The 25,165-nt window shown below is 45.5% G+C and overlaps 2 protein-coding genes across 5 annotated transcripts in view; one reads left to right on the plus strand and one right to left on the minus strand.

Annotated features, from left to right (window-relative positions):
* gpc1a (glypican 1a) overlaps positions 1–1,580 on the plus strand; it is a gene marked incomplete at both ends in the record, with an annotated part of 31,663 nt that extends 30,083 nt beyond the window's left edge. The window contains 2 exons of the mRNA XM_080550567.1: positions 1–165; positions 1,375–1,580. The exon at positions 1–165 is cut by the window's left edge and continues 11 nt beyond it. Coding sequence (XP_080406693.1) covers positions 1–165; positions 1,375–1,580 — 371 coding nt within the window. The remainder of the gene's footprint in view (positions 166–1,374) is intronic.
* Positions 1,581–4,844: 3,264 nt separating this feature from the next.
* On the minus strand, positions 4,845–18,177 carry ankmy1 (ankyrin repeat and MYND domain containing 1). 4 transcript variants are annotated; one of them, XM_080550452.1, is made up of 17 exons: positions 17,571–18,177; positions 17,105–17,251; positions 15,922–16,421; positions 15,316–15,532; positions 14,465–15,105; positions 13,870–14,041; positions 13,426–13,566; positions 12,909–13,061; positions 11,803–11,910; positions 11,396–11,527; positions 11,192–11,305; positions 10,672–10,837; positions 9,629–9,785; positions 9,212–9,256; positions 8,508–8,662; positions 6,731–6,796; positions 4,845–5,194 (listed from the first exon to the last, which is right to left on the minus strand). In XM_080550452.1, the coding sequence occupies exons 1-17, from the start codon at positions 17,694–17,696 to the stop codon at positions 4,965–4,967; spliced, it is 3,270 nt and encodes a 1,089-aa protein (XP_080406578.1). In that variant the 5' UTR covers positions 17,697–18,177; the 3' UTR covers positions 4,845–4,964. The 4 variants fall into 4 exon arrangements, with proteins under 4 accessions (XP_080406578.1, XP_080406580.1, XP_080406579.1 ...); XM_080550454.1 differs by lacking the exon at positions 6,731–6,796 and having other exon boundaries at positions 4,845–5,191; XM_080550453.1 differs by lacking the exon at positions 6,731–6,796.
* Positions 18,178–25,165: the final 6,988 nt, after the last annotated feature.

The following is a 25,165-nucleotide window of genomic DNA, read 5'->3' on the forward strand; positions in this document are numbered from 1 at the left end:
AGGTGATGGGTGATGGCCTGGCCAGCCAGATCAACAACCCCGAGGTGGACATCGACATCACCAAGCCAGACATGACTATACGGCAACAGATCATGCAGCTGAAGATCACAACCAACCGACTGAGGAATGCCCTTAACGGCAACGACGTGGACTTCCAGGACGCTAGTGAGCAAGGGAGAGAGGGCGGGGGTGTCATGCAAGGGGAGGCTGTGGTGGAGGTAGAAATCAGAGGAGGATGGGCTCATTGTAATGCGTGGAATCCATTCCTCATTCCATTCCATGCATTACAACGAGTCGGTCCTCTGATGTCTACCTCCACTAGCCTCAACTGGTGTTGTGAGTGATGGAGGCATCAGAGTGTTTGAGGATACTGGGCTAGTGGGGGTCAGCGGTTATGTAGAGGGTCTAGGACAGAGGTCCCCAAACGTATTTTTCTCGGGACCCCAAATTCACATCAATTATTTCCTGTGACCCCAACAACTTCCTACAATTTGCCGGTTTGATGCTGTGTCGCCATCTTTGTCCTCTTGCCCAAACTCGGTAGGGATGTATCCGTAGGGATGTGTCAGTAGGGTTGTATCAGTGCTCCTACTCATACCCGATACATCCTGATACCACTTTACGGCAACGTAACATAACTTCTCGCAGCAGGTAAGGCAGAGGAAGAGCAATGTTAACAGTTTGGAGATATTTTAGGATAAGAGACGATGACGACAAACGTAGAGCAGACTGCAAACTATGCTGTGCTAAATTCTGTATATCTGACAGGGTCCGGTGAAACAGTTTCAGGATCACTTGTTTTTGATTCACTGTATCGGCTGCCTTCCTGCTTTCTACCCCGTTGAGTGTTAGTGATACATGGCTTGTAAACAAACTTACATTTTAGGACTGTTCAAAAGGAAGGACTGTGTGATCATCAGGGCCCAATTGTTTTTTTAATCTTTAATCTGGATCAGAATGATCCTGATTCTTTTTTGTTATCCAGGATTAGATCGAGCTGGCTGATTTCCCCTATAAGGCTCAAAATCAGCCAGATAGATCTGATCCTGATTCTACCGGTTTTCTCCGGTATTTGGTTTGAGGTGTATCAACACACCAGACCCTGTCACATACAGTATTTAATTTGTCACAGTCAGAAAGTGAGTAACAGCTGGTGAAAACAAAACATGTTTTCAAAGTGATTGTTAGAACTATAATGGTATTGTTAAGTACTCGGTATCGGCAAGTACCCAAATGTAAATACTTGTACTTGGTCTGAAAAAAAGTGGTATCTGTGCATCCCTAAAATACAGCATGAAAAAAAGCATCCTCCATTGGCTTGATCTCATTCATTTCCTCATTCCTTACTTCCTCTCTGCTCTCTCCCGTCCCCAGGTGATGACGTCAGCGGATCAGGAAGTGGAATGTGCATGGGTGACTCCTGTGCCCGTAGCGGGCCTCGTGTGGTTGGTTCTAAGACAGACCGCCCCAGATACGCCTACCCACCAGAGAACAAGAAGGTGAAAGGATCAGGAAGCCAGACCCGGCCCTGCGTCCTCCTCCTGCTGCTCCCATTGGTCACACCGCTCCTCAGGCGGTAATGAACGGGGCTCGGCCTCCAATCAGACTGTGTTTTGGAGTGAGACTCGGAGGCAGGGGTTAAAAAGAAGAAGGGGGTGGGATGGGAGGGTGACTTTGCCAAAAAAGGAAGGGACTGTCAATGGATGAATGAATGAATGAATGAATTGATGAATGGACTATCTTTTATTTTGGATGTCAGAGACAAGAAGAAAAATTCATATTCCTTGTTTTTTGTAAGTTTTGTTTAAATGACAAGTAGAGCTGGTCTTTGGCTTATTTTGATTGTTCTTGTTCTATGCTTGAATGGGGAAGATGGATGAACGATGCACATACGTACATGCTAGATGCCATTTTGGATGGCATGAAAACTCTTCTTGACAATACCATTCTGATATAACGTTAACGTTAAATGTGACCTTGTTGCAATGTTCTAAAAATGCCAATACCTTCACAGTGATGTTATGGAAACCATAGAACTAGAATTAGAATGAATTCATGACTTGTATGGTTCTATGGTTGGAACACTGTGAATACTGAGAGTTCTAGTTTGGTGCATATCTATCTACAGTATGCTACGCCCAAGCATTTGTTTGTCATCTCAAGGAATATTGGACCACACTATCATCGGTTTATCTCAAAGGAATGATTTCTTTACAGTTTTGATATACTCTTGACAACTATAGCACATAATCAAAACATTGTTGAAAGACTTCACGTGGAAGATTGCATGTACAAGTACAGTGAGAAGGCTTATGGTACATTATAACAGTATAGGCCAGGGGAGGCTGGAGGAGGTAGAAATAATCGGAGGACAGGCTCATTGTGATGCATGGAATGGAATAAGGAACGGTGTCAAACACATTCCTCCATGTTTTATTCCATGCGTTACAAGGAGCCCGTCCTCCGATTTCTACCCCAGCTAGCCTCCCCTGGTGCAGTATAACAGTAGAGGCCGACCCCCTGTCTGCCAGAGAAGTCCTAGAGAGAGCAGCCTCTCTCAGTGTAGGCCCATACACCTCTATGTGCCTCTGATGTCCATTCATTTCTCCATCTGGTCTGTTGTGTGGCCACTTCTCTTCTAACAGTCAGGTGATATGCACAACTCAGTAAGTATTCTATGGGCAGTCGATACCATGATACACACACACGCATGCACGCACAAACACACTCAGACACACACACACACGCACACACACATTTTTGACGTTGGTTTAGTATTGTTCAACAGGGCTCACTGACTGATGATCTGTCTTTAGCTAAGAGAGGTGCACCTTTTTTTGTATATATTTCCTACTTCTTGTAATATAATGTCATCTATGGTCATGGAGCCAAGCAGCAGGGGCCCGGGGGTCTGAAACATCCCCACCCCATCACCTTAGCTGACTGAAGGCTCTGTGGGGATGCCTTGACCAAAATGCCCAACGTTGTCCAAGCGTTGCCCAGACGTTGTCCCGACGTTGTGGAGCACAGTGATGTTGTTATTGGAGCTGGTTGGTAGGCACACGCAGGGGGAGAGCCTGTGTGTGTGTATGTGTGTGTGTGTTCAGTTACAAGTTTGTCTTAGCAGAGAATAAAGATGGTTGTTGTAGTGGAACGTTGTGTATCACTTGTCAGTGATTGGATGAAATGTTGGGGTGAGGTAAATAAGACATGACCGTATGTGGATGTTATAATAGAGAACATCTTGCTACACAATGTCCTGTACAGTGTGTGTGTGTGTGTGTGTGTGTGTGTGTGTGTCAATGTGCTGGTGTTTGGAAGTGTCTATGTATGTTTGACTTTCTCTGTGTTTACCTGTGTTTAAGGTGACAGGGAAACCTTCCCCTACACCTGCCATCCAGTGGAGGCTGGTGGAGGTAGAAATCGGAGGATAGGCTCAAACATGTATTAAATACCATTCCCTATTACGTTTCATGCGTTACAGCCTATCTTGGAAGCGTGTTCCCGCTGACTTCCCCTGCTTTGCTGGCTGCTGTTTCTAAACTCTTCATTTCAACCCTGGTTCTAAACACTTCATTTCAACTCTAGTTCTAAACTCTTCATTTAAACCCTGGTTCTAAACTCCTAATTTAAACCTTAGTTCTAAACTCTTCATTTAAACCCTGGTTCTAAACACTTCATTTAAACCCTGGTTCTAAACTCTTCATTTAAACCCTGGTTCTAAACACTTCATTTAAACCCTGGTTCTAAACTCTTCATTTAAACCTTGGTTCTAAACACTTCATTTAAACCCTGGTTCTAAACACTTAATTTAAACCCTGGTTCTAAACACTTCATTTAAACCCTGGTTCTAAACTCTTCATTCAAACCCTGGTTCTAAACCAACACTGGACCGTTGTGCCCTGGCAGGGAGCGAGCGTTGACCAATCAATAATGAGCAGCTTCTCTACTCATCGCTCAGTGAATCAGCCCATGGAAAAATCCATGGGACAGAAACGCCATGGTGAAGTGCTGATTGATTAGGAAACGGATACAGGTTGCCTGATTATCACAAGAGTGTGTGTGTGTGTGTGTGTGTGTGTGTGTGTGTGTGTGTGTGTGTGTGTGTGTGTGTGTGTTATGTACAGTATGCATGTTTGTGTGTGTGTGTAAGTGTGTGTCTGTCAGGGTATGAAATAATGGGGCAGCCCTATTCTGATTGGGGTCTCATCGGGCGCTGTGTTGAACATTTCCCCCACTGTACCTTTGTACATTCAAAGGGAAACTCTGAGGGTTACCATTCAAATGGTTTTGGGTTCCTTGTTTTGTGCGGAACACTGGGATGTTTGGTTTTTAATTTTATTCCACTGAAAACCGTGTATTTCCACACAGCGAGCCACTGAAGATTTCCCAACCCGTGAAACAGCCCGTCCAGAAAAGGACTGAAACAGATGCGTTTAGAGGCATGTTTAGATGTTTAGAGGAATTAAAACCCGAGTGGTATTTTCATCACAAAATAAATCTATGTTTTGGTGACTCCAGACACCTACATTAACAGTTTCCTTTAAATCTGGGCATAATTACAATGTGCCAATCTGAACATGTGCCGACATGTTTTTTTCATGTTAAATCTAATTCCCTGTTGAGGGTTTTTTGGTTGGTTGTTTTTTTCCCCACTGTTTCCTTGTGTCAGCTATAGTAAAAGCAGTGACATTTAAAGACACCTGGAGACTGACTTTAAAGTGCACTTTAACTATTATCCTTATATCTTATTTGACATTTCACCAGTAACCAGATAACCCCCACCTCCCCTCCCTACAACACCCACACACCCATTCACACACGCACGCACGCACGCACGCACACACACACACACACACACACACACACACACACACACACACACACACACACACACACACACACACACACATATAAATGCTTTAATAACTGAGCTAGTGTATCTATCAGAGTAACAGTAACAGTCAGATTAAGCTGTAGTTCTCCTTCAGGTAGAGGTGGCCGTCTCCCTGGTAACCACCCTGGGGTTTGGCCCCGGGTCTGGAGTGGCCCTGGTGCCCATCCTTGGGTTTGGCCCCGGGTCTGGAGTGGCCCTGGTATCCATCCTTGGGTTTGGCCCCGGGTCTGGAGTGGCCCCATCCTTGCGCTGAAGCTCCTCTTATGTCACCGCTCATGGACTTTACAGGTTTACCTACTGACATGGACACACACAGAACCATGTTTAATACCACATCACCTACCATAGAGATATAATGAGTAGAACGGCTTAAAATGCCTATTCTAATCAACATTCCATGGTGGGTGTACTGGCAGCCATGTTTTGATCTACCATTTTGAGGTTTCAGTCAAATTAGTTTGTTTCTTTTTTCTTGGGGAATTTAAGTCACATTATACTGCCTTCATTCTGTGTTCTACAAATGCAGTAATAAAGATTACCATGGCAATTACATATTACAATTCCATGTCAGCCATCTTTTGGTGTACTAGTCAAATTGTCTTGGTTCTGTCACATCATAGAGCTGTCTCTCTCTGTCCTCCCTGGAACACTCTTTGCTACTCTACTCCCTTTCAGACTTTGACCCCAGGTAACACAGCTAAGATCTGCTTGATTTAACTTTCCTGGCACTTGAAAATAGATCCACAACTGCACCTCTCAGCCAACCTGCTGGCTAAACCAAGTGCACCTCCAGGTCTACTTAATTTAATTAATTAATTAATTAATTTTGCCATTTAGCAGACGCCTTTAATCCAAAGCGACTTACAATTACGAATTACAGGGACATTCCCCCTGGAGTAACTGAGGGCTAAGTGCCTTACTCAAGGGCACACTAGTAGTGGTGTGGTTTCAGGCGGGATTTGAACTCACAACCTTCCGATCACAAGTCCAACTCACTATCCACTAGACCACCACTACCCCTACTCTACTGTCTACTGTCCTACAGTCTACCGTCCTACAGGTCTACTGTCCTACTCTCCTACCAGGCTCCATCGTTCGGGTCAGCTTCTGCTCAATCTTCTCTAGCCTCAGGTGCACCTTCATCTGCTCTATCAGAGACGCATTGGTGATCTTCATGGAGTTTCCTGCAGACAGGTAGGCAGCTATAGGCACATAGTCTTCCATAGTCTACCTACTAGCCTGGTCCCAGATGACTTTAGGTACAGACAGGCAGGTAGGCAGGCAGGCAGTCCAGGGGGGAGACTTACTGTATAGTATTATTTATAATACAGCCTGGGAATGGGGCTTACCTACCCATAGTCTACCTCAGTAGAGGCTGCTGAAGGTAGAAATCGGAGGACAGGCTCATTGTAATGCATGGAACGGTATGAGGAATGGTATCAAACACGTGTGGAATGGAATGAGGACACATGTGTTTGATATCATTCCTGACCCCATTCCATGCAGTGAGCCCGACCTCCGGTGCACACCTTTTATACGGGCCACTAAGGTACTACGGTAAAGTAGAATTATAGTCTAATTATACCTCCCCATTAATCCCATATACTGTACATATGCATTATTATACCATTCACACATTCATAATTCATAATTTCATCATAATTTCATAATTTCTAATTACATTCATCATTTCATCAAGTACAATCTAATCTAATTTCATCTAATCTAGTAACACACAGACACCAACTCAAAGCTAAACCCCCCTCCTCCTGCTGTCTGGTGCTATCCCTGTTATGCCCCTGCTATTCTGTGTTACTCCAAGCTTGACCTTACCCCTGGACCTGGCTGTGCTCTCTCCTTTCTTTTCCTGACCCAGAGTCTGTTCACTGTAGTTGACCCCTGTAAGGAACCCACACAGGACACGCTGTATGAGCCACCAGCCTCACCTGGTCTTATTCTACTCTAAACATGCCAGCAGAAACCATTTGCAGACATCCAGAATGCCTATAACAGGGGTCGGCAACCCAAGGCTCGCGTGCAGTGGCAGCCAGCAACTTAACCAATGGCACGCGAGCAATAAATAAATAAGTTTTTTTTTTGTTTAGTTTGTTTTTATGTTGTCTCTCATCCGCACGCGTCATATTCATATTATGCTGTGGGTCTGGCGACAATAATACATTTTCCAATCAGACTTTTTCAAAATATAATCGATTCTACGCAAGTCGAAAGCACACAGAACGACACAGAATCCATTAAAAAGAAAGTCTCACGTCTGATCCTGATGTAGCAGCAGCGTAGGCCTACACCTAGGGGTGACGCAAGCCAGTCTAGGGCTAAACCACTCGCAGGCTCGAAAAGCTCGAAAGTGTTTGTGATAACAACATCTGGTTTTCTTTTTTTTTCATAACACGCAACTTGAAGTTTTAATGTACCCACTCGATATAATAATAAACAACAGTTTAACGATCACTAAATACTTATCATTTGTGGAATGAAGAAGAAGAATTTGTGGATGTCGAAAAAGAAGAAGAAGAATATTTTGTGGATGTCGTTCGCCATAGACTACTGGTAAGAGAGACTTTACTTGAAAAAATGATCAGAAAAATTACTGGTTGATGAAAACACTGGCTGGTGACACCAGAATAGGGGGTGCGCGTGTGTTTTGACGTTGCGTGCGTAAGTTGCGGAGGGGGTACAGTGGATGTCTGTACCCGAGAAGTTCAGCTGTCTCAGGAACATTGCACTGGCTTGGTTTGATGTCGAGTCATAATTAATGTTGATATTGTGGTTGGCACACTGATTAACAAGAACGTTTAAAAATGGCACTTCATATCAAAAAGGTTGACGACCCCTGGCCTATAGAATACCATGTTAAACAGAGTGGAATGAGAGTGCCATCTAGTGGTAGTAGATGGTAATGGCATTGAAAACGGACGTGTCTGGGTGAGTGAGTGTACACCAAGTAATTAACAAAATAACTTCCATTGAACTAGTTACGCTTAATTAGATTACGTCAAACAATCAAGTGACACAGTATTTCTATATAGATACTGTAACCATGCGGTCTTTGTAATACCATCCAATCAACACTCTCAATCTTACACAAGGGTTCTATTGTCAAAGACAGGAACTTACTCTATTGTAATTAAACTGTTGGACAACGTGACACTTTGGTAGTGGCTGATTTTTAGGACAACATAATATGCTATTATACACTTTGCTGTATCAGGTCTTATGTACTATGTTTTAATTATGTTTTTGGGGTTTTTATCCTGACTCTGTGTGTCCTATTTTATATTGTTCTGTAAAGCACTTGGTAACTGTGTTTTGAAGTGTTATACAAATAATGTTGATTATTATTATTATTATTATTATTATGTAAATGTCTTATGGTGTGGATATGAATTTAACAAATGACACATTAGGTGTTGATCAAGTTCAGTTTAACTTTCTGGCCTGTTCTGGGGGGGGGGGGGGTGGCACTGAATCTGTGTGAGGGGGGAACGGGGGGGGTCAGGTTTAGTTCTTTCTGGCCTGTGCTAGTGGGGGGGAGTCGGGGTTGTCGGGTGTGGGGGGGAGTCGGGGTTGATGGCGAGGCTGTCCTTCCGACCTGGCACGCGTACGCACTCCTCCTTGTGGCGGTCATTCCAGGCCTTCATCTTACAGGCCTTACTGCAGTAGGACACCTTGTGACAGCGGCTGCATGCATTCAGGGCCACGCCCACCGAGCGGCCGCACTGGTAACAGTACTTAAACAGAGGCTTCCTGAAGATAACAGAGAGAGAGAGAGAAAGAGAGAGAGAAAGAAAGAGAGAGGAAAACATACACTCATCAGATACTATGGTGCAGCGCCTGCACGGGCAACAGTAGCCTTAAAGGTAGACTCTGGGATATGACAGCATGCCCGTAAAAACAGAGCAACTTTCATCAAAGATGAAGATTGTAGTGAACAAGAACGAACGAGAGCGTCCACTTGTTTCACTGCCCTCTGACATAAGATGGCAGAGTGCATGGGTTAATCGCATTCAACCAGCAACTCGCTCTATTCTCTAGTCTGTTGCCTCTCTGGCAGTGTCACCCTGTACCAGACAGATGGTACACACAGTAGCCCACACATCAGATACCACTGACAACACATTGGGGTACCATCGAACAACAACATTAGTATTGTTTACTGTCAACAGTCAGCTACGGTTCCTAACAACGAGTGTGCTGCCACCTAGTGGGGAAACATCTCACTACAGTCGTACATGAGTTTCTTACTAAGGTAATGAAAGGTCTGAAATACGGTTGAATAAAGGAGGGTCTAGTCACCTGACAATCTGGGCCTTGGTCTCCCATGTACCGGTACTTCCCCGTCTGAAATGGGAGGAACGTGAATAATCAATGAGAAAGAAATGCGTGTTTGTGTAAGTTGTCCTTCCAACCTGGTACCCATACACACCCTGGTACACTCCTCCTTCTGCTGGTCGTTCCAGGCCTTCATCTTACAGTTCTTATTGCAATTAGTGTAGTTTGGGCGTAGTGTGTTGGCCGTAGTGTGTAGTGTGTAGGGCGTAGTGTGAGTAGGATGTAGTGTGTAGGGCGTAGTGTGTAGTGTGTAGCGCATAAGTGTGTAGTGTTAGTGTTAGTAATCTGGATGTGTAGTGTAGTGTGGTGTGTGGTGTAGTGTTAGTAGTCTGGGTGTGTAGTGTATAGGATGTAGTGGGCAGTGTGTAGTGTCTATGGTACCTCTGCTCCAGGTCAGGCTGTGTGCTCGCTCTCTGCTCCAGCTGCTGCGGGGACTCAGTGCTGGGCTGCTCCTCAGAAAGGGTCACCCTGGTACCCTTCGCTCTGGGCGGAGTGGCCCCTGCTCCAGTGTACACAAACCTATCTGTGGGACTCACACCTGCCACACACACACACACACACACACACACACACACACACACACACACACACACACCACACATACAGTCTATCCGGTAGCCATGTTTGACTCTGACTAGCCTAGCAAGCTCGCTATTTTAGGCAGCTAAATGTCAGCGTGATTTAGACTCAAATGGCAAATGTTAGCTATGTTATAAGGGAGCTTGCAAGAGTTGGTAGTCTGGCCTAGATTATTATATATAAATTCTAAATGGATTCGAAATATGCACAAATACGTCTCTGTAATTGAATGTATTCGTCGAATAATGTATTGTCGGAATATCAGAGTCAAACTGGGGGATGTTAAATCATACTAGACTGTGTACTGTAGGATATATAATGTCTATGTTATTCTATTGTCACTTTATTTTGTTGTTGTTGTTTGCGATGTGAGCTGCTGTAACGCCTTAATTTCCCCTGAGGGATCAATAAAGTACCTATCAGCAAATAGCAAATAGTATCTATCAGCAGTTTGCCTCACTGCCTGACATAAATCGATTATTTTTTTTACAAGACAAATGCAATCCGCGACCAAGTTTTCAAAGTAGCCAAAGTGATTGCAGTCATGTTTATTAATTGTGTATTATTTCATGGAGTCATTTTGATGTATTGAACTACTTTCTTAGCTTTAGTTTGACACACTATGTTTCTCTCAAGGGTAGCTTTGGTGTAGTTTAACTTGTTTAATTTACTATTTACTCATTTGTAAAATAGTTGGTTATCTGGTTAACTACATTTTCTGAGTAGCTTCCCCAACACTGCACGCACGCACGCACGCACGCACGCACGCACGCACGCACGCACGCACGCACGCACACACACACACACACACACACACACACACACACACACACACACACACTCACTGTTGATGCCTTGGCCCTGCTCCCTGTCGAGGCGCTGCCGTTCCATCCTGACAGCCGCTTGGCGCAGCAGATCTCCCATCAGGCCTAGCATCTGTCTGCGGGCATTGTAGGCCTCCCGCTCACGCTGGTTCAGGGTGTGGTAGGGCGTGTGGGCGATGCGCAAGTCCTGAGGGCGGGGTGGGGGGGGGGAGTGCGCTAAGTGGATGCCGGTGGAGGCAGAAATCGACGGACAAGCTCATTGTAATGCAATTTGATACCATTCCTCATTCCATTCCATGCATTTACAATGAGCCCGTCCTCCAATTTCTACATCCACCAGCCTCCCCTGGTCTGCACAGCTCCTTTCTCAGGTCACCTGCTCTTAACATGGATCCATGGGGTGAGACAGAAACACTCATAGAAATATTTGGGACAGTGGAAGTTCTGTTTCTGACTGAGGGAATTGGTTTGATGTTATTGACAGGCGGTGTTGGTATTGGGCGTAGTGTTGAGCGGGTGATCCCTAATGGTTGAGTGTTACCTGGTGGAAGGTGTAGTGGGCGTAGTCTACAGCCGTGCCCACAGCAGACCTGCGACCCTCGCCCACTACCACGGGCATCAGGATGTCGGCACCAGCCTTCATCAGCTTCTCCAGCTAAATAAAACACAAACATCTGTGTGTGTGTGTGTGTGTGTGTGTGTGTGTGTACAGAGTTATACAGGTGTGGTGTCTGTGTAAAGTTACCAGCTTGGTCCTGTTGCGGGGGTGCGCCCCATAGTCGTAGCTGATGTTGGTCATGGCACAGAGGGCGCTGCCCACACGGTGGGTCAGGGGCAGGTTGGGGTCTGCCCCCCCCGCCAGGAGCTCATCTACTGCCTGAGAGGGGGTGAAGGGTTACGTCAGAGAGAAGTCAACGAACAAGAGAGATAAAAGGGGTGCATTGCAGTAGTCTATATGACTATATAGGATCATATTTCCGTTCTTGAGCTTTCTCTGGCTGGCTCCGGGGCTAGCAATTAGCCATCTTAGTGTCTGGAGGAGCCTCCAACACTCCGCAAGTATGTGGAATATGAGATCTAACATTGAAAAGCCTGAACTATCCCTGTAAGTGGGGTTAATTATTTCTGAGATCTAGGGTTGACGGCACTAACCAGGTCGTTGCCACTGGCGATGGCCAGAGAGAGGGGGGAGTGGCCGCTCCACAGCAGGTTGGTGCTGGCCTTGTGGTACAGCAGCAGAGACACCACCTCCCTGGCACTCTGAAATACACATGACAAACATGCACACTATAAACCTTATACACACTTAGAAATCCCTTGTTTTTTTTATGAATCAATTAATACAATAACATGACAATACAGGATATAAGCTTACAGGTTAGTCAGGTATTACAATACATATCAATTAAGGAAAAGGTGTAAGAAATATTACAAACACACACGGTTCCCGAGGGAATAAAATTAAAACCAAATATCCCAGTGTTCCCCACACAATAAGGAATCCAAAACCGTTTGAATGGAAATGATCGGAACTTGCGTTCGAAAGTGACACGCGGATACACACATTTTTCTGCAGATTCACTGTGTGAAAGCGTGGCAAAAAAAGACACGGTTCCTGGGGGAATAGAATTAAAAACCAACATATCGTTGTGTTTCCCACAAAACAAGGAATCCAAAACCATGGAAAGGATCAGAGTTTCCTTTCAAATGTAGAGGACGGATGAACACGGTGGCAGTCCACAAAATAAGTTAGTTTTTTCATAATATGGGACCTTTAACATACTGTACATGGAAGTTCGGTCTCTGGTATATCCCTTCATACATAGAGAGGAGACACACTCATACACAGAACTGTATAATGCTTTAACACCAGAACAGCTATGGGTGGGGTCATTTGACCCTGTGAGTATTTTAAAATATCTTTGCACTCGATCAAATTTCACTTTTTCCTTACATTTTCAAAATCACACCAGGATAAGCTAGTATAAAGCTATTTTGCAGTTTTTCTGTGTAGGAGGCAGGCTAATTTACAAGCCGGCCAACTAGTGGTCGTTGTGTGTAAATAGCAGCTTTGCATTGTAAAGACTATGGTAATTTGACCCCCCCGAGGCGGCTCTTATAGTAGGTAAAAAAGGCACGGCTGTTCTAGTGTTAACCAACTTCTAGACATCAGTGAACATGCCATTAAATTACATACATGATTATGTCTTCATATGCATGCTAAACTGTATTATACTGTATGTCTGTTGGCCACTCACAGTGTAGTCGCTGTCCACCTGACAGGCCACGTGGAGGGGTGTCCTGCCACCCTCTGCGGGGGGGTCCTTGGGGGCCGTGTAGAACAGGGCGGGGGAGCCGGACGAGGTGGACAACTTCTTGTTGCCAAAGCCAGCCTGAGGCTCCACTATGTTCTATGGGGGGAGGTGGTGGGTGAAGTTGAGTGTGACATTGGTATCAATTTGAAATATGAAAAGATAACAACATTGGATTGGGTAGGTGTAAGCCAGGGAAAGCTGATGGAGGTAGAAATCAGAGGACAGGCTCATTGTAATGCATGGAATGGAATGAAGAATGGTATCACCCCCCCCCCCCCACCACCACCACCACCATCTTCCTTATACCCATCCGATCATTCCTAGCTCTACACTACAAGTGTCTAGGGAGTAAGGGCTAGGGTTTTTTTTCCTGACTGTCTCTTCTCCGGCCCCTCCACACTATAATAATAATAATAATACATTTATTCATGTAATTATTTATTATTTATAATACACTGACCATGTCCAGCTCAAACACCTCCTGCTCATCCTGAGCCCTGGCGTCAGGGTCGGCCACGGCGTGGAGAAGCATCTCTGTGATCCTGGGACCCTCCGTCCCGGGCAGAGCGGCTGAGATGTGCAGCGGGTACAGGCCATTTTTCTAGGGGGGGGGATCAAACAAATATCCATACAGTCATTTTCAGAAACTACAAGGAGTAATTTCTAATAACCTTCTCTTATCTTTCTGACTACAGAACAAATAATTTTCATTGTGATGTTAAAAAAGTGATGAAGAGTGCCTTTAAGAAGAGGGAGAAGAGAAAAGGAGGGGGAAGATGAAGAGGAAGGAGAGAGTGAGGAAGAGGAGTGTGAGAGGAAGAGACTGATGAGGAAGACGAGTGTGGTGAGAGTAGGAGCCTGATGAGGAGGAGGAGTGTGAGAGTGGGTGATAGGCCGAGCCCACCTCTGATGGGAGGGGCATGTCTGCGCATGCGCCACACTCCAGCAGGCGTCTGACAGCCTGGATGTGGCCGGCCTTGATGGCCAGGAACAGGACGGGCATGGGGACCCTGGAGGCGTTGGGGTCGGCCCCCCTGTCCAGCAGCAGATTCATGGTGGCCCACCTGCGTCTGTGCCTGCTCACACAAACACACATAATGTACGTACACACGTGTTTGTTACCATTGCCTCATTCCATTCCATGCATTACAACGAGCCCGTCTTCCTGTTTCTACCTCCACCATCCTCCCCTGGACTCCATCGGCTTTAATGTGTTTTTATTTCTCTGTAAAATACTAGGAGAGACTAGTGGAGGATTACACAGGAGCCCCTGTGCCTGGGCAGTGAGGCATGAGTGCTCATCAAGAATTCTAGCTTCCAACATCAGCTTGGTGGCTGTAAAAGTTGTTTCATGGTTTTTAATGTGTTGATCGACATATCGTCGCTCTACAAAAAAGAAGTGTGGCTCGCCTTGTCATAGACGATCTATGACGGCCTCAGCGACAAAAATCGTCTTTAGATCCAGATATACTAATATAAACAACAACATAGCAACTCACTCCATCTTCATCAGCGCCATTTTGCGGACAGTCTCCTGTGTGTCGGCAGGCGGTACCAGGCCTGTGCGGCTTATGGCCTCCGCCGTCCGCTGCATCACTTCCTCCGTGACCAGGATATGGAAGCTGGAGACGGAGTGGGCCGAGTCAAAGGTGGGGTCGTCGGCTGTGCTGCCCCTCCTCCCTTCCCCACCCCTGTTCTCCTGGCGACGGCCTGGCCAGGGCACGGTGCCCACCGCCATGTTGCCGTCTAGCACCTGGATGGAGCTCTCCTCTCCTTCCTCTCCTTCCTCTCCTTCCTCCCCCCTCTCTTCTATCTCCCGTCTCTCCTGCTCCTCCTCAGACGGGTTGATCTGGTCATCTTGAGCGATCCGGTCAGTGTGGTTGATGTTGGGCTGGTCAGACTGGTCAGGATGGTCAGGATGGTCAGGATGGTTGATGTTGGGCTGGTCAGACTGGTCACAGACCTGTGACTTGGGCAGGGTCTTCTGAGGTACCCTCTCAGCTATGGTGTGGTGTAAAGTCTGAATGGGGTAGTACAGGACGTTGCAGACGGCCAGAGCAGACATGCCCTCGCAGTTGAGCTTGTCGACGTCTACCCCACTGTCCAGCAAGAGGTGGATCACATTGTTGTGGCTGTTCACCTGTGCAGAGAGCAGAACCTTTGTTTGGTTTATTGTGTTCAGGTTCAAGGTGTTCTGTCCGATGTGGGGATATGTCTGTACTTTTGGGATCAACCTCAACGTTCCTCATCCTCATACAACATAAACAATGACACTACATACAATGTACTGAAAGAAACAGCCTCTCATATACAGCCCAGTCATATATAGACACCAACACCAGTGTCTTACCGTAGCTGCGATGAGAGCGGTGTGGCCCCGGGCGTCGGCCACATCAGGGTGCAGCGTGCCGTCCCTCAGGATACGGTACACACCCTGGCGGTCTCCCAGCAAAGCCTCCTGGATCAGACGCTCCGATTGGAGCTCCAGGGGCCCCTTAGGGCCGAACCGTTCCCTGTTGTCTGATAGGACAGCGTTCACATCCCAGTCCATGTTCTCAAACTCAAACCTGTGACACAGGGGATAACGTATTTGGTTCCAACCATGAAACAATATGGCTGGAAAATAATCATCATTCTATCGATGTATTTCACCATCCATCCGTCTCTTTTCACCATGTTTTTTTTTTATAAGCTTTGCTAAGCATTTTCTATAATCATCACGTTCATTGTCATTTTTAAGACGTTCACATCGTATGAAAGGTGCTATAGCCTATCAATTATCACTATATCATCATCTACAGTACGTAGCCAGCAGGGGACGCTGGTGGAGATAGAAATCGGAGGACAGGCTCAACGTAATGCGTGGAATGGAATGAGAAAGGGTGTGAAACGCACCACGATGTCTACCTCCACCAGCCTCCCCTGGTAGCCAGTGAGTTAGTGGTTAGAGTCTGACCTGTGCTTATGTATGTGAGCCTGCATGCGCTGCTGTAGTGGCAGGGCTGCAGAGGTGGAGGGGTCCGAGTCCGGTTGGTCACAGTCCTCCCCGAAGAACCTCAGGTCCAGCTCTCTCCGCAGGCCCCGAGGGACCGGCAGGTGGTCAGAGTCCGTGGAGTAGCGCGCCATGTCTGGGGGCAGGATGAAGCGCTCATCCTGGAGCAGATCCTGGTACGGGGAGAGGAGAGGGTCCAGGGTAACCACACTGAAGCCAGGTTTGGACTCCAACCCTACTGGCCTGTCTGGTCCCTTGGTAGGGCTATGGGCCTGGGCCTGGGCCTGAGGGTCGCTCTTCATGGTGGTCCATTTCCTGTATTGTGTATTGTGCAGTGTGAAGCCCCCCTCCACAGCGGTACACAGCCTCAGCAGACGCTCGCCGTGCCACAGACCCACGTCCTGGCGCCCGTCTGGGTACGTCACCAGGCCCGGCCCGAACCGCTCGTCTGCACGGTACAACCCCTGTGGAGAGCGGGTCGTGCATTAGCCCCGATATGGCTCCAGTCCTGAGTCCATGAAGACTAGCCATGACAGAGCTAGCATGATGTACAGTATACTGCAGGAGAGGCTGGTGGAAGCAGACATCTGAGGATGGGCTCGTGGTAATGCATGGAATGGAATGAGGTGTCAAACATGAGTGATTGACACCATTGTGTTTGATACTACTCCTCGCCATTCCTCATTCCGTCCCATGCATTTCCGTCGATTCGATGTCTACCTCCACCAGCCACCACTGGTATACCGGTAGACATTCATATCGTTCAGCGGAAAATGGACAGAAACATATTGTTGAGATGGTAGAGAAGATTATGAGACTTTATAGATTCCCATTGGAAGAATGTGTGAATTGTTATGAAATCATAATCATAACAGTAATACTAATAATACTATTACTACTATTACTACTACTACTACTACTACTACTACTACTACTACTACTACTACTACTACTACTACTAATAATAATAATAATAATAATAATAGTCATTGATTGCATTTATATAGTGTCTTTCTAGTCAACCGAAACACTTACATTGTACACTGCACAAAGCCTGTCAAAGGAGAATTTCTGTCACTCTGTGACAGATAATAAAGCAATCTTGAATCTTGAATCTTGAATCTTGAAAGGGGGAGAGCTCTTTTACCTGAAAGGTGGATCCATCAGGGATCATCTGGAGCCCATAGCCCTCCTTGCGGTTCAGATAAAACTTGCCAACAAACTTGAACCCTCCTGGCCAGGAGTAAGATCCACTTCCATGACGATAATCTTTGTAGAATGAGCCTTCATAAAACTATAACATAAAGTGACAAACCCATTTGATAGTCCTATTATGAAATACTAAACACTTTTACAAGGCCTGGCCAAATGTAACAATATATATTTTTTTTTTTAAATACATGATTTAATAATAATAAACCCCAATCTTTTTAATATTGCCTTTAAATGACTAAATAATGTAATGATGTTTATATAATGATTAAAGCACTTTGAGCTGCAACGTTTGCAGGAAAAGTGCTATACAAATAAAAGTTATTATTATTATTAATACATAAAAACAGCTTTTATGGCCTAGGTCATTGAATAGGCTAAACGTCTGACATTCAGCTTACCTCACCGTTTGGCCAGGTGTAGATTCCTGTGCCATGTTTCAAATCATTAAAAAATTCTCCTTCATATTTGGATCCGTCAGACCATTCCTGGACGCCATGTCCATCTTTTCTCTTCACACCAAGCATTCAATAGATTGTGTAACTGTAGGCCTAAAAGTTGCTTTCAAAACAAGTTGTCTAATTTTAATATGCGTCGCTGTTTGTCCAGATTGCCTGTCAGTGTAGGTTGCCTTGACAACCATAGAGTTGAGGTTTACATTCCGATCATAATTCTCGCGCGCTATGGCAGAATAAACTACTTATAAAATAGTTTTTTCGCTTGTAAAATCATATTACCTTGTTCAAGAGTCAAAAACGTATAATATTGTTCTAGTAAATTGTAGTCACACAGTTTCTCCACGACAAGGCAAAACCATCGGGGCATATGGCAATTAAATATACACCGCTATTACAAGGCGCATTCACACGAACATCAACGAGTATTCATAAACAGGGTTTTGCCGTGACATTAAACGAGTAGTGAGACGCGACGCATAGCTGCTGTTCAAAGTTGGCTGCTGGCTGCTACAGGTATAACTAAGTTAGGCTTCAACTCCCTGAGGAATGTTTCACACGGGGGCTTTCACACTCCTTGACAACCGTGGGCGTCCCAGGGCGAGCGACCAGTCCTTTATTGGGCTGCGATTCCCAGCAGTCCTGCCAAGTTTTACACAACATTTTTTTTTTTTTTACACAAACAGTATGCCCTGATAGTTATTCCCTGAAAAGAATGTTCCTTTCAACCATTTACCACCACTTGAAATATATAGGTAGAGACAATTGATAGTGTTAGATCTTTAATATATCCACTGTATCTGTCTTTTGAAAGAGCAACGTAGCCCTAGTGAAAGTATCTACATTGTTCTAGGAAAGTTATTATCTACTTGTGTATGTGTAAGTATGGCTATACAAGTCCACCAGACTTAGGGCTAACTTAGGGCTAAGTGCCTTTGTCTCATGTTGATCTGACATCTGACACTTTCCCTGAAAGGGTACACCTCCAGCCCATCTCCACTGAAGGGTTCATCTACATGACACACGCACACGCACACGCACACGCACACACACACACACACACACACACACACACACACACACACACACACACATACACACAAGCAAACACACACACACACACACACACATACACACACACACACACACGCAAACACACACACACACACACACATACACACACACACACACACACACACACACACACACAAACACACACACACCATGCTGACTTAAGCAGGTCAACAGGTCATTGTTGCTGGCCTGGATTTGGGTCCAATGTTACAGATATTGGTTCACATTATTCCTTTTCACTAGGTACGTTTCACTGTTTGCTCTACAGCTGGATCACACCGCAGACCCCCAAACAGTCAACAAATGTTGATCTTTGACGGGACAATGTCCGCCACTTCTAGTCTGTTCAAATATACCTCCAGAGTGATTTTTAGGTTTCAGTGTCAGGAATGTAGTAGAGATACTGACCTAAGAGACAGAACAACAGACAGAACGACAGACAGTGAGAGAGAGAGAGAGAGAGAGAGAGAGAGAGAGAGAGAGAGAGAGGGAGAGAGAGATATAGGGAGAGCAACAGAGGTGAAAAACAGACAGAAAGATAAACAGAGAGAGAGAGAGAAAGAGAGAGAGAGAGAGAGAGGGAGAGCAACAGAGGTGAAAAACAGACAGAAAGATAGACAGAGAGAGAGAGAGAGGAATAATGATTCTCACACAAGGTGGCAACACCTTGTGTCTTCCATCTTCAGCAACGGTACTCAGCCTGTTCTCCGCTGCTAGGGAGGGTGGAATAATTCCTGATATCTCTCTCGACCCAACTATCAGTGACTTCCTCTCCCTTGACTCCGGTGTTGCTCTCAGCCAACACTACGCAGCCCTTCAACATCATCTGTCTGCACAGCAGCGGACAGCCTTCAACCAGGACCTGACATCAGTGTTTGGGGGAAGCACCAAGGTGAGCCAGGGGGGGGTGGGGGTCGTGGCTCTGGCCCTCTTCCTGCTCTTCGAGGTCCTAGCCCCCCCGCTGCAAAGCCAGGAGGGCCACAACGCTACCACCGACCCCACCCAGAAGATTCTGGGAATCAGCAACTCCTCCAGGATCGGCTCCATCATCGGTGACTACCTCCGGCAGGTCCCTGGGATAGCTAACGACCCGGAGAAAATGGCGGAGGTGACGGAGTTTTACGACCAACTGCTGAAGTACGAGCTGATCGACCATTTCGAGAGGATGACCAATAAGAAGCGGATGAGCTCACTGGCCATGAAACAGTGGCTGGGCGGGGCGGCGGTCCACCTCCATATGAGGCTCCACCAGATCCGCCTGGGCTCCGTGCCGCGAGGCTCCGCCGAGTCGCTGCGTCTCTCCTACATGACAGGCTTCACCAGCTTGGTGAGGGGATACAGCGCGTATCTACGGAAGAACATCCAGGAGACGCCGGCCTCCCCAGGCCTCAGGCGCAGGTCAGGGCTCCAGGAGAGAGCTCCGTCCACAGCCCCGGGGCCCCAGGAGCAAGCTCCGTTCCCAGGCTCAAGGACAGGCCTTCTGGTGGTGGAGCCCCTCAGGAACGTCTCCCATGGAGTGCAGCACCATCCCTGTCAGGCCAAGGCCCTAGGAGATGCCCTGGTGGGCCGCATCATGGCTGCTCAGGACCTCCAACACAGCAGAGACTTCTTTCACCAGGCCGAGAGGGACTTTAACAGGCTGGTCAGGCAACAGGGAGACTTTGAATTGCGGAGAGCGGGAGAAAGTATGTAAACGGATGTTAATTGAAGTGTTGATAACTATCTTTAACATAGGAACATGAAAGTGTCAGTGATAGAAATAGAAATATTAGCAATAAAAGGATGCAATAGACAAAGCTGCAATTAGGTTCTGAAGAGCTACTTTGAGATTTGTGGTCGGGCAGATTTGTAGTTAACAGCCTCAATGCAGACCTGCAGTGTGAAGTTTTGGACCAGTAAGAAATAAACTAAAACATTGGAATTGGTCTCAGAGTCTGTATCTGACCATCATAGTTGTGGAGCTAGTATTCAAACAATCAGATATTAATATGGTGATTTCTATATTTTGGAATGATCACATAATATTATGCAGCTATGAATGAATGAATGAATGAATGAATGAATGAATGAATGAATGAATGAATGAATGAATGAATGAATGAATGGTCTTTATTGTCATTAATACAGTACAGGTACCATACAACGAAATTTGGGAGGGGGGGCTCCCCTGGTGGTTGGAAAAAAATAATAATACTAAAAACAAGAAGGGAAAAGAGCTGGTTTACATAAATAAAGGCTATATACACTATCCACTATACTATACTACAGTGGAGGCTGGTGACTTCCAGAATTGAGGAGGCCAAAAAAAATTCCGTTTAGAATGATAAGGTTCTATCTCCGTTTAGAATGAGAAGGTTCTATCTCCGTTTAGAATGATAAGGTTCTATCTCCGTTTAGGGTAGTTCAGAGATATTGAGCTTCAAAGTTTTTACATTCCATTATGTTTTGTGAGATGGAACCTTTGTATTTTATGAATTACTAACTCAAAAATGTCAATTTTTAAAATAACACCACACAGGCATTAATAAACACCCAATGGATCAGATTATGTAAAAAACTCAATTTTGACAAAAATGGAGATAGAACCTTATAATTCTAACGTACTGTTGTAGGACACAGAGCGAGGTCGCTGGCCAAAAACTGTCTCCAGAGTCCAGAGCATGCATCACGTTTAGTAGTCGTAAAGCGCTTAAGCCCGCTAGCTAGAAGTGACAGCATTAATAAACCATGGGATGAACAGATCAACAGAGAGCATTGCTTTCTAAACTGACACGGGCAAGTAGCATTAGCGAAAGTACACAGAGACACAATATACTGGTGGTGTGTGGTGACCCATACAAAGATTATCTTCTGATGTTGTACATTCATTTACATACAACACCTGAATGGTCTCCTGGATGAACACATTTTATTTTAAATTTTTAAATTTTTGCCATTTAGCAGACACTTTTAATCCAAAACTATTTACAATTACGAATTACAGGGACATTCCCCCTGGAGTAATTGAGGGCTAAGTGCCTTACACAAGGGCAAAATAGGGTGGTCTCAGGCGGGATTTGAACTCACGACCTTCCGATCAAGAGTCCAATTCACTAACCATTAGGCCACCACTACAAATATACTACATATACACCAGTGGAGGCTGGTGACTTCCAGAATTGAGGAGGCCAATTTTTTTCCCGCTTGCTCGCTTCACTTGCGATGGAATGTTCCCTGTTCTTATAGAAGAATATTAAATTGACTTGTAATAAAACGAAATCGACTACATTAAAAATAAAACTGTTCAATAAATCCTAAATCTTGTCTACCTATTCGATGTATAAATCGCGCCAGAATCTCGCCGACTTCCGAGGTCATTTTAAGCAAATTTGGCCAAATGACCTATTATTTTCAGGGATAATAGCCATGGGTGTTCTAGACGTGTCCTGCAAAGGACAAGTTGATAGGACACTCGTAGCCACTATGGCGAGTGTTTCTTTGACTGAAGTGACTGGCGAATTCTCAAAATGGCTTCATGTGATTGGACGAACAAAATGTCAATCTTTCAGCCCTGGACTCAATGCATGGTGAGGCCGGCCTCCTCTGCCCACCCATTTTCAGTGATTTGGCCAATCACATATTGCCATTACATTGACTTCTATGAGAAACCACTTTCCTGGGGAGGCCTGGCCTCCCTCAATACAAACGGATAGGGATTCTGGCCTGTAGGTGCTTTACAATTGCAATATTGGGTTTTAGCCATGGAAAACTTCAGATTTATGAACAAAACGGAAATAATATTAATATATATATATATGTTTTTTGTTAAATAAATAAATAAAATAAATATAATTATTGCTTTTTAAAATCTCTCTCTCTTCTCTCAAACTATTGGGGAGGCCAGGCCTCCTCCACCTCTATGGAGGAGCCTCCACTGCTATACTACTATACTATACAAATAAAACACTGTGCTGTACTCTATGCTATGCTATAAATATCCTAACATCTCTGAACCTTATGTACACAAGGGTTGTCATATTGCACATAGTATTATTGCACATAGTCTTATTGCACGATCTATGGAGGCAGGTGGAGGTAGAAGGACAGGCTCACTGTAATGCATGAATGTTTGTTTGATATCATTCCTCATTCCATTCCATACATTACAACGATTTCTACACCAGACTCTGCTGTAATGTACCCATTCAAGGCTGTGTCTCAATGCTCTTATGTGGCTTCCTCCTCTTGTCTCCCTTCCTTCATGTGCACTGATCTGATTAGACAGGACAGGTGAAAGCAAATTATGGCCGCCAGTTACTTGTGCTTTGCTACAGTATCACCTGCCTAGTGTTCTTAGATTAAAATGCATGTAGAGGAGAGGAGACAAGAGGAGAGGAAGCTGCGTTAGACTGTTCCTTCCCAACACAAACATACACCATGTGACAATGACCTGCTTTTTCATTGGACGATGATCTTTCTTATCAATGCGTTTCCTACAATCCACTGTTTGCTTATACAATGTTTATGTCCTGGACAGTACACCGTCCCTCAGACCCGGAGCCCATCTGTTAGTCTTTGGAGCACAGAATTGTGTATTGTATCATCGTGAGTATTATATCATATCGTATTACATTGTATCATATAGTTTTTGGACACATCATACTCTATTGCAGTGTTTTGTATTGTATCATACATCATTGTATTGTATATATTATCTTAATTCTAATTAATGAAGAAATGTAATTTATGTTATAGTATATTAAGTATGATATATTATTATAATGATTGTATGGTATTGTATTGTATGGTTCTAGACAGAGCAGTCCTACCATGGGGAACAATGCTTGCACTCCGTCTCCAGAGACCGTCAGCTGTCTGTATGAAGTGGCGAGCCAAGCAGGCATCCTCCCTGACATCACCTTGGACCCCACCCTCATCACCCTGCTCTCCCTCGACTCCACCTCCGCTCTGGAGCAGCAATACGCTGCCATCCAGCAGAACCTGTCATCTGAGCAGCTAACAGCCTTCAAACGGGACCTGATGTCAGCCTTTTGGGGGAGTACCGAGGTGAGTTACAGCTCTGGCTCTCTCCCTGCTCTTCGAGGTCCTAGCCCACCAGATCAAGGGGCAGCTATCGCTCCTTGACCCCATTCAGCGCATTTTTGGAGCGGACATCTCCTCTCAGATCACCACTATTGTCAGCGAGTACCTGAAGCAGGTCTCCGGAGTCGCCAACAACCAGACCAAGATGGCGGAGGTTCGAGATCTCTATGACAGGAAGTTGAAGTATGAGCTACTGGACTTCATGGAACGCATGCTGATGCAGCGGAGCATGAGCTCGGCTGGGATGAAACAGTGGCTGAACGGCGCGGCGTTCCACGTGCACATGTGTATCCACGGCAACCGTCTACTGGTCGTGGATTCTGCATCCGGAAAGCTGCTGTGAGAACATGTTAAACCAGTACGACCTGCAGAACTTTCTTACAGAAATGATCTGGTGAAGAACATCCAGGAGACACCAGCCTCACCAGGCTCAGGGCCCCAAAAGGGAGCTCCATCCCAAGGCTCAGGCCTGCTAGTGGTGGTGCCCTTCAGGAACACGCCCCATGGGGTGCAGCACTGCCCCTGTGAGGCCATGGGGCCCTAGGAGAGGTGAGGCCCTAGGCCTAGGTGGTCCGCATCATCACTGCTCAGAACCTCCAACACATCAAAATACTTTTTTCTGAGGACAGTGAAGGACTTTGACAGGCTGGTTAAGCAGCAGGGAGATTTTCAGCTGAAGAGTTAAAATATTACACTGAAAATGATATTGTATTCTGATTGTTCGAAATTGGTCAAGATTGGTAACCTTGATTATTTGGTCAAATAAAACAACATTCTACCACATTCTCTCAACTGCTGTTTGTATTGTGAAATGATTGTGCAAAAGCTTGATTGTGTTTGTTGACCGTGCTGCAGCTATAATTACCTTATCATAAACCAACATTATGGTTGTTTTACTTCATAGTTTGTCTTTTTAAACAAATCATAGCTTTGATGTTTGAAACTCATTATTGTAGTAGGCTATGTTAGCTTTGTTTGAGATTGGTCACATGTCCCATCTCTCGACGGTATAACAAAACAGTTAGTAGACTTATCTTTTTTCAACCATTTGCACCTGTTAAGACACGGGGGCGAGGGGGCTCAAGGACACGACAATGGAGACGGAATACTGTGAAGCCCCGTAGGGTATTTATTTACAGTGAAGAGGGGGGGGGAAGGGGGTGGAAAAACAGGGAAGATGAGTCCGGGGGTTTCAGCCTGGCGGGCTGGGGTAGTGGCTGGCGTGAGCAGGCCATTCTTAGGGAAGAACTGACGATGAGTGAAGGGAAGTCCAGAGTAGATGTAGGCAGAGGGTTGATTGGGAGTGGAGACAGGTGTGCAGGTTTGGCTGATGATCTAATTAGTGGGGACAAGCCTCACCTGCCACCAAGCCTCTTATACCCGAA

Source organism: Nansenia antarctica, assembly GCF_963989245.1.
Source record: "Nansenia antarctica genome assembly, chromosome: 1".
NCBI lineage: Eukaryota > Metazoa > Chordata > Actinopteri > Argentiniformes > Microstomatidae > Nansenia > Nansenia antarctica.

Excerpts from the sequence above, each read along its gene's own strand:
- ankmy1 (XM_080550452.1), bottom strand. The coding sequence starts at position 17,696 with ATGCTTGGTGTGAAGAGAAAAGATGGACATGGCGTCCAGGAATGGTCT. Across the intron at positions 15,533-15,921 it reads GCTCACATACATAAGCACAG|GTTTGAGTTTGAGAACATGG; the intron begins GTCAGACTCTAA and ends CCTGTGTCACAG. Across the intron at positions 8,663-9,211 it reads ACCAAGGCCCAGATTGTCAG|GAAGCCTCTGTTTAAGTACT; the intron begins GTGACTAGACCC and ends TGTTATCTTCAG.